General features: G+C 54.4%; 1 protein-coding gene across 1 annotated transcript; it reads left to right on the top strand.

Annotated features, from left to right (window-relative positions):
* The first annotated feature begins 8842 nt into the window (after nt 1-8842).
* LOC120393851 (zinc finger protein 34-like) lies at nt 8843-11021 on the top strand. Its single transcript, XM_039518344.1, has 3 exons — nt 8843-8896; nt 9431-9544; nt 9862-11021. Exons 1-3 carry the CDS (start codon nt 8863-8865, stop codon nt 11019-11021), a joined length of 1308 nt encoding a protein of 435 aa, XP_039374278.1. The 5' UTR covers nt 8843-8862.
* The last annotated feature ends 2170 nt before the right edge of the window (nt 11022-13191 follow it).

Below are 13191 nucleotides of genomic sequence, written 5' to 3'. Positions count from 1 at the left end.
GCCAATGGCTTATCCGAACATTAATATCAACATTTGGGTTGCACTAGTTGCTGGACAGCAGCTGTTTAACCAGCATTTCAGCCGGGAGCATTTCTAGTTTGTGCATTTCAAAGTCTGCCTTTGCTCCAGAAGAAACCCTAAGAAAATCCAGCCAGTGATCAGTCTCCGGGCATTATTTTGAACACAGCTTTGGGATTCAGAGGGGAGACCCAAAAGGAGTTTTTAGTCTTTCAAGGAGACTCTGCTGCTATTTTAGGCTGAAAGGGCATAGCAATAATCAGTGACAGCACAAACTAATCAACCTATTAAAGGAGCCAGAACCAGCCCGAGACTGGCTGGGCCTGGACTTTGAAAAGTGTAGCTGCAAATGATTTCAAATTGGGAAGTGAAACTAGTGCCTGCAAATCAGCCAGACATGGGCTGAGGATTTCTCTCCTGTGTTTGGAATTATGTTGACAGGCTCCCCCAGCTCGGACACAGAAACCACCCCCCGGCAGGGTCCAGAGGGGTCGCTTCTGAAAGTGGCTCTGCGTCACATGGAGATTTCAGGTGCAGGACTGGAGAGAAAGGGTGGGCTTTTGGGTAAAGCACTTGATTAGGGCTCTGGTGAGGGGCCATCAGTTCCTGCCTCCGCTGTGAATTCCCTGCTCCTCAGTCAGTGCCTCAGTTTCCTACCGGTGTGTCTCTGGCTCCCCATGCCTTCAGAAGAAGAAGACTTCCGAACTAGAGCTGGTTGAATATTGGCAATTTTGAAATTAAAAAAAAAAACATTTCAAAAGGGAACAAAAAAGCAGAAATTTCAAAGTCTCCTTTGGAACAAGAATGCTGAAAAAGCTGCAGTTCAGACCCCTCCTATTGTTTCATTTTGATCCCTCCCGAAGGTTTATTTTGGTTTGCTGGTCACCTTTTATAAAATATGACGTGGTACCGTGTTGGCAACAGGAACTGAAATGATTAAAAATGTCACCAAAATCTACATGCTGCTGCAAAACGTTTTGATTTTGATAAAACTGGAGTTTTGGGACCTGGCAGGCTGGGGCTCAGCCATCTCCTCTCTACCCGCAGAGCCGATTGCAGAGTTGGACACCGAGGGCTTGGCTACACTGGAGAGTTGCAGCGCTGGTGGAGGCTTTACAGCGCTGCAACTTAGTCACCGTCCAGACTTGCAAGGCACATCCAGCGCTGCATCTCCCTGGCTGCAGCGCTGGCTGTACACCTGCTCTGCCTCGGTATAACTATTGCAGCGCTGGTGATGCAGTGCTGGAATGCAAGTCTAAACAGTGATTAATCTTACTACGCTGTAATTGACCTCCGGAATTTTTCCATAATGCTTTCAACTAAATTGCTCTCTTTGTTTTGTTGTGAACTCGGGGCTCCGGGAGCTGCTTATCTGAAAAACAAACACAGCTCCTGTTTGCTGTGAATGAGGCAGGCAGGGGGATGAATGTCTACAGCGACTGTTTGCTTGAGGAGAGAAACAGCACGGGGGGGGAAGAAAGGGAGTCCATCGGAGCAGCTGCTTATCTGGACTGCAGGCTATTTGCATTTAAGAGTGAATGAGGGGTCAAGGAAATGGTCAGATTTTGCAAGGCAGGGATCTGACACAGAATTTGCAAGGCAGGCTTTGCAAGGCAGGGAGCTGACACACAGTGTCGGCTCCAAAAACCCTCCCTCTCTCTCTCCCCCGCTCCCTGTCACACTCCACCCCACCCCTCTTTTGAAAAGCACGTTGCAGCCACTTGAATGCTGGGATAGCTGCCCATAATGCACCACTCCCAACAGCGCAGCAAATGCTGCAAATGTGGCCACACTGCAGCGCTGGTAGCTGTCAGTGTGGCCACACACCAGCGCTTTCCCTACACGGCTGTACGAACACAGCTGTAACTTCCCGCGCTGCACATCTGCAAGTATAGCCAAGCCCGGAGGAGTTGCTGATATTCAGAGCAGAGTTTGAGCCACTGTTTCCGTAGCATCCCTCCCAGCTGTCAGCCTGCTCCAGCAGTGGGGATCTCAGCCATGCAGTGAAAGATGGACACACCTGGGGAGAGCAGGGGAAATGTGCAAGGGGCAGAGGAAGAGCGAGGAGCAGGTGGGGAGGAGAACGGCTCTTCTCGCCAAAAGGGGAAGTGGGGGCAGGTGGGAAGGAAGAGGGTGGGATGGGGAGGAGATGGAGAGGTGGGGAAGGGACATGGGATGGGAAGAGAAGGGAATGGGGAAAACGGGGGTGGGAGGAAAGAGGAAGGGGGAAGGAAGGGGATGGGATAGGGAGGAAATGGAGGGGTGGGGAAGGGGCATGGGGTAGGGAAGAGATGGTGATAGGAGAAGTGGGGGCAGGGGGAAGCTGGAGCCCAGCGTGTGGCCAGGGGCGGCTCTAGAAATGACGCTGCCCCAAGCAGCGCGGAGCGCTGCGCCGCCCTTCCCCGGTCCCGCGGCGGGTCCCGTCTTCGGCTCGGTTGAGCTCCTGCCGGCATGCCCGCGGCAGGTCACGGAGCCCGGGGCAGCGGACCTGCGCGGTCATGCCTGCGGGAGCTCAACCGGGCAGCGGGAAGACGGGACCCGCCGCAGTCATGCCTGCGGCAGGTCCGCTCGTCCCGGGCTCCGGTGGACCTGCCGCAGGCATGCTGGCGGGAGCTCCACCGGAGCCAAATGCCGCCCACCGGGAAACGGCCTCCCCAAGCGCCTGCTTGGCGCGCTGGTGTCTAGAGCCGCCCCTGCGTGTGGCATCCCCTTGGCAGAAACTGGGTCTCTCTGTTAAGCAGGCCCAGCGAACCCTCACCCTGACAAGCCCCACCTCCCCTGCATCTGTACCACCCCAATGAGCCCCCCAGTCACCCTCCCCACTAAGCCCCAACCACCTGCACCTGGACCCCAATCCAAATGAACCCCACCTCCCCCCGCTGATCCCCAAACCTTCACCTGGATCCCCTGCAGAGTCCCATTGCCTCTGCTCTTGGAACCCCCCAATGAGCTTCTGTGTATCCAGATCTCCACTGAGCCACTTGCACCCAGATTGCCCCACAGAGAACTCTCTTACCCCCACCTGGATCCCCCCACACTAAGTCCCTCTGCACTTGGATCCTGCTGCTGGGCTGAGCCTGCTCACCCACACCCGTTGTGCCTGGCACAGTGGGCAGGGCCCCAGGGTGTTTCTGGGGCAGGCCTGGCCCTTGCACTGTGTCAGGGTCGGGTGCAGCATCACTGCTGAGTCCCTGTCCCCGGGTGCAGTGGGGTGGGGGGAGGCTGCAGGGTAATCTCTCACCTCCATGCAACCCGTGGCCTGTGCTCCCCACTGCCATGATGGAGCCTCCACATTTATTTATTGACAAATAAAATGTGCAGAATTTTAAAAAATTGTGTGCAGAATTTTTAATTGCTTGGTGCAGAAACCCCTCAGGATTATGGGTGCAGAGCAGCTGTGATGGTGGGACTGTGAGGAAGGAGGTGGCAGTGGGGAGGTCCATGGGCGGGGGGTGCTGGGTGAGCGGTGTGGTGTGCAGGGTGCTGTGCAGTTGTGGTGAGAGGCCAGCAGGGGAGGTCTCTGGGCAAGGGGGCGCTGTGCATAAGGGTAGGGTTCTGGGTAGGGAGCAGTGTGGTGTGGGCCCACCCGCAAGGGGAAGGGGAACGCTGGCAGCACAGGGCTGGGCTGGGTTGAAACAGTGCCCTCTGCTGGGCTGCGCAGAGGGGGGCTGCTCCCGCTATGCTGTGCCTCATTGCCCCCCACCCGCCCTTCCCTCTGAAGACTGACCATCCCGCCCCCTGCACCTTGCCCCATGGGGGCCCATAAATACATTTGGCACCAGGCCCATGAAAAGTTAATCCGGCCCTGCAGAGTGGGGCTAAGAGTTTTCCTTTTTCCTTTCCAACTGTGTTCTGATTTTTTTAATTAATTGCTGTTTTGTAAATTGTATTTGTTCTGAGCTATAGACACTGGCTAGGGAAGAGACCAGGGAGGCATCCAGAGCGGAGAAATTCCATCACTGTGTCCGTGTCCTGAGCGGTCACAACCAGGGTGGGGGACGAGCCCCACAGGAAGCCTGGGCCCAGCCTTGTCAGGGTTATAAGGACTTTGCCACACAGCAGAGGGGAAGGGGAGCCCTCGGGGCCAGGCAGGCTCTGGGTGAAGGGAGAGGGAGCGAGGACTCAGATCCTTCAGCTTTTTGATTCCACCCGGGGGGTGTTTAAGTCAGGAAAGTTCCCCCCAATAGCGGGGCCATTTCCCCGCTTACCTCTGCGCATCTTTACTGGTTTCCCCTAAAGTTCATTATGTATTTTAGAAAAATGTGTCACCCATTCCCCCCGCTAGATGGAAGAGGGTCCCTCCCTTGTGTCCTGAGAGTCTGGGAGTGGAACAGGAGCCGGACCCCAAGATGCTGCAGCTCGATCCCTTCAGCGCTAGGACCCAGGAGCCGCCGGGAGGCGGCTCCGGGGCAGCGAGCGCTGGGCTCAGGCCCGGCCGCAGGAAGTGACTCGCAGCCGCTGCGGTGACTCTGGCTCCCAGGCTCCTGGCGAGATCCCCGAGCCCCGGGGGGCGGCTGGTGCTGGGAGCCCGGAGCCCTGGCTGCAGCCGGGAGAGGGGAATCTCCAGCAGGGCCCTTCCCGCTGCTCCCCCCCAGGAGCCTCTCCCAGGGCAGAGCCCCCAGCCCGGCCCCTGCCCCGGGGGCCCCGCTCGGAGGGAAGGTGAGAGACCCGCCCCCCCCCGGCACCCCCGGGCTGCAGGGGGAGGTTTGGCCCCAGGCTGCTCCCAGCGGAGCTGGCTGCGATTCCCGCCCGGGCCCGGGAAAGCTGCCGCCAGCCCCGGTGGGGGCGGGGCGGGATCACGTTACCCCCCATCCCTCGCTTCTGCTGCTGTGTTTCCCTGCCCGCTGTGACTACTCCAGAGTGGGGAATTCGTAGCGGGAGCTGTGTGTGTCCCTACCCGGCCTGGTGCGGACGGAGGCTGCAGCTCAGGGGGATCTGATGGGGGCTAGATGGTCAGGGGCCAAAGTGAATGCAAGGTGGGAGGGGGCCCAGCTGGAGGCCGGGGAAGGAGCGGGGCCCAGGGGCAGGGGGCAGCACAGGCGCTGGCTCTAGGCTTGAAGGGGTTTCCATCCTGTGCAGGGTTCACAGTTTGGTTCAATGACTCTCACCCTCCCCCCACCCCCCGTACGGATTGTTCCAGCCCCTCTGCCTGGGATAAGAACAGGGACCAGCTGGCGGAGGGGGAGGGTGAACCTAGGACTGAGGGAGAAAAGTCCTCCCTCCCCCCACACTGTAGAGGCAGGACCCCAGCCCTTGAGCCAGCGGCGTATTATCGCCTAGACCAACAAATTTGCTCCGGCCCCCTCCCCAACTCTGTTCCTTCCCCAAATCCCCGCCCGCCTCCTCCCCCAGGCGCGCCGCGCGTCCCTCCTTCCTCCCAGGCTTGCCGCGGGAAAGCGCAGGGAGGGCGGGAGAAGCGAGTAGCGGCGGGATCGGAGGAGGCGGAGCAGAGGTGACCTGGGGCCTGTGGGCGCGGGGAGTAACCCCGGGGCGGGAACCGCTCCCTGCCCCAGCTCAGGCCCGCTCCACCGCTGCCATTCCCCGAGCGTGCCGCAGCTCCTCTCCCTCCCAGGCTTGCTGCGGGAGAAGCGGGGCGGGGTATTGCAGGGGGGTTAATCACCCGGGGTGGGACGGGGTGTGATAAACCTGCTGGAACATGATCAACCTGGGTCTGATTTTCTGAAGAGGCCCATTGGCTGGTGTGAGGAGGGGAAACAGTCCCCTGTTTCTGAATCAGGAAACACCCCCCTTTCCCCTCTTCCTCCCTTCCAGGCTTGCTGCAAAGGAGCGGAGGTGAGCTGGGGGGGGGGGCAATTTTTTGTGGGCCTAGGGTTGCAGATTTGTTAATCCACCACTGCCTTGAGTACCACCCAACTCCCCCCCCCACACACTCTTTGAGTGTGTGGCCCCAGCCTCCCCATCCCCAGAGAGGGCACACGGCCCAGCCTGAGTCCCGGGGGCAGCCTAAGGAGAAGGCTGACCCGCTCCCCACAGGGGCCCTGCACCCACCTCCGCACTCAGCTGTGACTCTCAGCCGGCCTGGAAAACAGAAGGTTTATTGGTCGCTGGGAACACAGGGTAGAACAGAGCTTGTTAGCACAGAAATCAGGAGCTCTCAGCAAAGTCCGTCTGCAGGGGGAATCCAGAGTCCCGAGCCCTGGACTCTCCCTGCTGAGTCCCAAACCAGGAGACTGACCCGCTTCCAGCCCCTCATCCTCAGTGATGTCCAGCTGCCCCTCCCCCATGCTTTCTCTCTTTCCCTGGAAAACAGGTCACCTGGCCTCCCCCACTCTTTGTTCTCAAAGAGCGTGGGATGGCTCCTTGCAGAGGGCTGTTTTCGGCCACTGCTTGCCAGGATACAGAATTCTGGCCATTCTCTATGCCCAGGGAGCCACTCTGCAGTCACACCTGCCCTCTAGAGGGCTCTGCAGTGATCACACAGCTGTATCCCACCAGTTCAATACTTGAGTAACACATGGGGAAACTGAGGCACACACATGGTATTCAGAGAAAAAATTCAGAACATTCCCGCTTCATCCCACCCTTCTGAGACCAGACCAGGGGTACTTTCTCCAGTGGCTGGAACCCCTCTAACCACACCAGCCCCTGATCCTGCAGGTGATGGAGAGACCTGGGGAAAGGGCTGGAGCCGGGCAGGGAAATGACTCTGCACAAAGGGCCCCTTTTGCGGGACCAGTTGGGGAGTTTGGCCTACAAGGGGAGGGGCTCCCTGCGTTGGTGAGCCCCAGAGCTGCTGCCCTCAGTGGCACAGCCGGGTTCAACCCCCGTTAGCAGTGTCAGTGGCTGAGCTGCCTGATGAGAGCAAAGGCCCAGGGCAATGGGGCAGTCGCCCATTCTCCCAGGGCGAGGGAAGAAGATAAAAGGGAGAGTGGAGAGACTGGAAGGGCAGCAGGAGCATAAGAACATAAGAACGGCCGTACCGGGTCAGACCAAAGGTCCATCTAGCCCAGTATCTGTCTACCGACAGTGGCCAATGCCAGGTGCCCCAGAGGGAGTGAACCTAACAGGTAATGATCAAGTGATCTCTCTCCTGCCATCCATCTCCATCCTCTGACGAACAGAGGCTAGGGTCTGTTACCCATCCTAGCTAATAGCCATTTATGGACTTAGCCACCATGAATTTATCCAGTTTCCTTTTAAACATTGTTATAGTCCTAGCCTTCAAAACCTCCTCAGGCAAGGAGTTCCACAAGTTGACTGTGTGCTGCGTGAAGAAGAACTTCCTTTTATTTGTTTTAAACCTGCTGCCTATTAATTTCATTTGGTGACCCCTAGTTCTTGTATTATGGGAATAAGTAAATAACTTTTCCTTATCCACTTTCTCAACATCACTCATGATTTTATATACCTCTATCATATCCCCCCTTAGTCTTCTCTTTTCCAAGCTGAAGAGTCCTAGCCTCTTTAATCTCTTCTCATATGGGACCCTCTCCAAACCCCTAATCATTTTAGTTGCCCTTTTCTGAACCTTTTCTAGTGCTAGAATATCTTTTTTGAGGTGAGGAGACCACATCTGTACACGGTATTCGAGATGTGGGCGTACCATGGATTTATATAAGGGTAATAATATATTCTCCTTCTTATTCTCTATCCCCTTTTTAATGATTCCTAACATCCTGTTTGCTTTTTTGACTGCAGGGAGTGGGGAGGGAGGTTCCCAGCTCCCAGCCCTGCCCGGCTCCATTCCCTACACCCCCGGGGCAGTCAGCTCTCCTGGGAACAAGGGGAGGAGCTGAGCGAGGAAAAGCCAGTTGCCGACTGAGCACCTCACGACTGAGGGAGACGGTGGGAGCTAGAGGGGTTACAATGCACTGTGGGGCAGTGCCCTAAAGTGACTCCTTTGATTCTGCTCTTTTTCCGGCGTTTGGCTCAGAGATGCTGTTCTGGGGAGGCGTAGAAGGGACTTGGTGGGTTTAGTTCTAATGGGAGAGGGGCCAAGCCGGGGGGGGGGGGGAATGAACTAACTGGGTTTGTTCCCAGCATGGCAGAGTCCAGAGCATCTGTCTGCAGGGAAAGAGCCTCGGGGGAATCGGGGCGTGACATGGTCTCCAGCCCCTTATGAAACCAGCCCAATCTCCCTGCTCCTCTGACAGGCTGAGGAATCGCGTCCACGTTTCGCTCCAGATCGTCCCGTCTTCTAGGGGACAGGGCTGGGAAATGGCTGTGATGGAGCCAACTCAGGTAGGGGATTTTCAGGGAGCTTTTGGTGGTGGGGGAGGGGTATTGCAGAAGGGTTAAACACCCGGGGTGGGACGGGGTCTGATAAACCTGCTGGAACATGATCAACCTGGGCCTGATTTTCTAAACAGGCGCATTGACAGGTGTGGGGGAGGGAAAACATTCCCCCATTTCTGAACCAGGAAACACCCCGCTGGGAAGGGCTGGGAAAACTGACCAGACTCCCAGGGCTGGAGCCCGACCCCACTGGCCAGAGGCTGCTGTGAAATACGCAGGGAAGCTGTTGGGATTCCTGTCCCTGTCCCCGGCTCAGAGCTCTGCTTCCCGCATCAGCCTGTGACTGGCAGGCGTGTGGGAAATGAGAAGACCCTGCCCTGCTCCATGTGCTGGGGGGGACAAGGAGCTCTCACCTTCTCCCACCACCTGAAGCCTCTTGGCTGCTCTGAGCAGGGTGCGGGGACGATTCTGCTTCTCTGGCCCTTCTCCCCCATGACTAGTGGGATTGTGGCTGGGGCAGCAGGTGCTGAGTGGGGGAGACTCTTGTTATTCCAGATGCCGGTGACCTTCGAGGAGGTGGCTGTGTATTTCACCCAGGGGCAGGGGGCTCTGCTGGACCCCACTCAGAGAGCCCTCTACAGGGACGTCATGCAGGAGAACTACAAGACAGTGACGTCGCTGGGTAAGGGATTCCTGGTCCCTTGGTTATTGGAAGCTGGGGGGGTGGGAGGAGGGTCTGCATGTCTGATACTGGTCAGGTTCTTCTCTCATCGCTCTCCAATGAGACCAGGGTGTCAAAACCTAAGACACATATTAAATCATCCCCACTCAACCCCGCTAACTTTCAAGTGGAGAAGCCATGTATTGTCCTGTCTGTGTTGTTTCTCGGTCGCACACAGAATCCCTCTTCTCCCTCCCCTTTGGGAACAGCTCCAGCCATGCGGAGGGCTCTGGGCTCCACAAGGTTAGAAATAGGCAGGGGTTTAACACTGGAGCTGGGTGTGTGTCACAATTCCCCTCACCTCCACAGACGCCTGCCTCCCCCGAGGGGGCTCAGTGACCATGTTACCGTCCTCTTAGATTCCACATTCCCCGGCAGAGCACAGGGACAGGTGCTGCTCACAGAATGTCCTTTGTGACAGACGCTCTCTCTTTCTGAGAGACGCTCTCAGTCCTCCACGCACCCTGATCTGCTCTGATTTCACTCCCTGCACAGGATTCCCCCTTCCCAAACCTGACCTGATCACCCGGCTGGAACAAGGGAAAGAGCCGTGGGTGCCCGATCTCCAGGTCTATGAGAAAAGCGAACTCCCGAGAAGCCCCCACACAGGTGAGAACTGACACACAAACCATCTGGTGAATGAAGGAAAAAGTTGAAAATTCCAAAAATGAGGTGTCAGTAAATGCCCTCAGTTCCTTCCTCATTTCACCCAGGCCAGGGCTGCAGGCAGCAGATACCACTTCACATGTGTCCTGTGAGTTTCCTTTCCTACTTTCCTTCTCTGTGAAAGTTTGGGTGGGATGTGGAGGCAGAATCCAATTGCGCCGTCTGTGCAGCTTTAGTATGTTGGGTTTTCCCTCGGTGCTATTCCTCTTAATTTCTCCCCAGCACAATGACTCCTGTCTGGATTGTCTCTCTCCCAGCAGGTAACGAGACAGTGAATGAGAATAAGGATGGGAATCAACAGCAGGAAGTTCATGGGCACAGAGACCCACAGGGGACCTTTGTGGGAAGAGCTAAAGGAAATTTCTCCCAGTGCTTGGAACAGGGAAAAGCCTGGAGGAATTGGCAGAGGTCAGAGAGTCTGCTGGGAAACCACTCAAGGGAGCAAATGGATGAATCTGTTATATATGGGGAAGCACACAGGAATCCCACAGCCCGGCAGACAACCCCCAAGGAAGACAAACACTATGACTACCTCGGTTCTGTTACGCTTCAGGCAATAAATACTGGAGAGAAAACACTTCAATGGTTGGACTGTGGGGAAAACATCAGTAAGTGTTCAGATCTTGCTAACCATGGGAGAAGCCACCCAGGAGAGAGACCCTCTCAGTGCCTTGAGGGCAGGAATTGTTTGAATTGGAAGTCAGCACCGATTACACATCAGAAAACCCACACTGGAGACAGACCATATAAGTGCTTAGACTGTGTAAAAAGATTCACCTGCAGATCAGCCCTTGTTAGACATCAGGCAATCCACACCGGAGAGAGACCCCATAAGTGCTTGGATTGTGGGAAAAGTTTCATACAGAGGTCAAACCTTGTTACACATCAGGCAATCCACACCAGGGAGAGACCCCATAAGTGCTTAGACTGTGGGAAAAGTTTCACATGGAGGTCAGCCCTTGTTAAACATATGGCAGTCCACACCGGAGAGAGACCCTATAAGTGCTTAGACTGTGGGAAAAGTTTCACATGCAGATCAGCCCTTGTAAGACATCTGGCAATCCACACGGGAGAGAGACCCCATAGGTGCTTGGATTGTGGGAAAAGTTTCATACAGAGGTCAGCCCTTGTTAAACATCTGGCAATCCACACCAGCGAGAGACCCCATAAGTGCTTGGACTGTGGGAAAAGTTTCATAGAGAGGTCAGCCCTTGTTACACATCAGGCAGTCCACACCAGGGAGAGACCCCATAAGTGCTTAGACTGTGGGAAAAGTTTCACATGGAGGTCAGCCCTTGTTACTCATCAGGCAGTCCACCGGAGAGAGACCCCACAAGTGCTTAGACTGTGGGAAAAGTTTCACATGCAGATCAGCCCTTGTAAGACATCTGGCAATCCACACCGGAGAGAGGCGCCATAAATGCTTAGACTGTGGAAAAAGTTTCCTGCGGAGATCACACCTTCTTATGCATCAGGCAGTCCACACTGGAGAGAGATGCCACAAGTGCTTAGACTGTGGAAAAAGTTTCATACGGAGGTCAAACCTTGTTAATCATCAGGCAAGCCACACAGGAGAGACACCCCACAAGTGCTTAGACTGTGGGAAAAGTTTCATACAGAGGTCAGGCCTTGTTTCACATCAGAGAATCCACACAGGGGAGAGACCCCACAAGTGCTTAGACTGTGGGAAAAGTTTCCTATATAGGTCAAACCTTGTTAATCATCAGGCTATCCATACAGGAGAGAGACCCCACAAGTGCTTAGACTGTGGGAAAAGTTTCATACAGAGGTCAGTCCTTGTTTCACATCAGAGAATCCACACAGGGGAGAGCCCCCACAAGTGCTTAGACTGTGGGAAAAGTTTCCTGTATAGGTCAAACCTTGTTAATCATCAGGCAATCCATACAGGAGAGAGACCCCACAAGTGCTTAGACTGTGGGAAAAGTTTCATACAGAGGTCAAGTCTTCTAACACACCAGGCAGTCCACACCGGAGAGAGACCCCACAAGTGCTTAGACTGTGGGAAAAGTTTCATACGGAGGTCAAGCCTTCTAATACATCAGGCAATCCACACCGGAGAGAGACCCCACAAGTGCTTAGACTGTGGGAAAAGTTTCATACGGAGGTCAGACCTTCTTGTGCATCAGGCAATCCACACCGGAGAGACACCGCATAAGTGCTTGGACTGTGGGAAAAGTTTCATACAGAGGTCGGACCTTCTTGTGCATCAGGCAATCCACACCGGAGAGAGACCCCATAAATGCTTAGACTGTGGGAAAAGTTTCCTACGGAGATCACACCTTCTTATGCATCAGGCAGTCCACACCGGAGGGGGCCATAAGTGCTTAGACTGTGGGAAAAGTTTCGCATATAGATCAGTCCTGGTTACACATAAGAGATTACACACGGGGGAGAGACCCCATAAGTGCTTAGACTGTGGAAAAAGTTTCATACAGAAGTCAAACCTTGTTAAACATCAGAGAATACACACTGGAGAGAGACCCCATAAGTGCTTAGACTGTGGAAAAAGCTTCCTACAGAGATCACACCTTCTTATGCATCAGGCAGTCCACACTGGAGAGGGACATAAGTGCTTAGATTGTGGGAAAAGTTTCAGATGGAGGTCAGCCTTTGTTAATCATCAGAGAATCCACACAGGAGAGAGACCCCACAAGTGCTTGGACTGTGGGAAAAGTTTCACATGGAAGTCAGCCCTTGTTAAACATCAAGTAGTCCATACAAGAGAGAGACCATAAGACTCTGGGAAAGGTTTCAGAAACAGATCAGCCTTTCTAAACATCAGGCAATCCACACATGAGAGAGACCCCCGTAAGTGCATAGACTATGGAAAAATGTTTCAAATTGATGTCATCCCTTGTTTTACATCAGAGAATGCACACAGAGGAGTGACCTCATAACTTTTTAGCCTGTGAAAGATGTTTTAAACGGAGGTCAAATCTTATTCCAAATTGGGCAATCTACACAGGAGAGAGACCCCATAAGTCTTTGGACCATGTGAAAAGTTCCATGGAAAGATCAAATCTTATAACACTCAGAGGATCCACACAGGAGAGAGACCCCATCAGAGCTCAGACTGGAAAAAGTTTCCTACATAGGTCAGACCTTGTTAAAAGTCAGCTAATCCACACAGGAGAGATCCCATAAGTGCTTAGGCTGTGGGGAAGGTTTTATATGGAGCTCAGGCCATGTTTTACATCAGAGAATCCACGTAGGAGACCCCATAAGTGCATAGACTATGGAGAATGTTTCCTACCGTGGTCAAGTGCTTGGACCATGGGAAAAGTTTCAGAAACACCTCAGCCCTACAGAATATCAGCCAATCCACACAGGAGAGAGATCCCATAACTGCTTAGACTGTGGAAAAAGTTTCATATGGAGATCAGACCTTGCTAAAATCAGGCAGTCCACACAGGAGAGAGACCCCATAAGTGCTTGGACTGTGAGAAAAGTTTCATACAGAGGTCAGACCTTGTTAAACATCAGGCAATCCCCACCGAATATTGACCCCTTAAGTGCTTAGACTGTGGGAAACATTGCAGAAACTGATCAGTCCTTGTTTTACATCAGAG

This window comes from Mauremys reevesii, unplaced genomic scaffold (assembly GCF_016161935.1).
Source record: "Mauremys reevesii isolate NIE-2019 unplaced genomic scaffold, ASM1616193v1 Contig34, whole genome shotgun sequence".
In the NCBI taxonomy this organism is placed as follows: domain Eukaryota; kingdom Metazoa; phylum Chordata; order Testudines; family Geoemydidae; genus Mauremys; species Mauremys reevesii.
The sequence above is the reverse complement of the archived record's forward strand: the minus strand, read 5'-3'. Positions and strand labels throughout refer to the sequence as shown.

Excerpts from the sequence above, each read along its gene's own strand:
- LOC120393851 (XM_039518344.1), top strand. The coding sequence starts at position 8,863 with ATGCAGGAGAACTACAAGACAGTGACGTCGCTGG. Across the intron at positions 8,897-9,430 it reads CAAGACAGTGACGTCGCTGG|GATTCCCCCTTCCCAAACCT; the intron begins GTAAGGGATTCC and ends CTCCCTGCACAG. Across the intron at positions 9,545-9,861 it reads CCCGAGAAGCCCCCACACAG|GTAACGAGACAGTGAATGAG; the intron begins GTGAGAACTGAC and ends CTCTCCCAGCAG.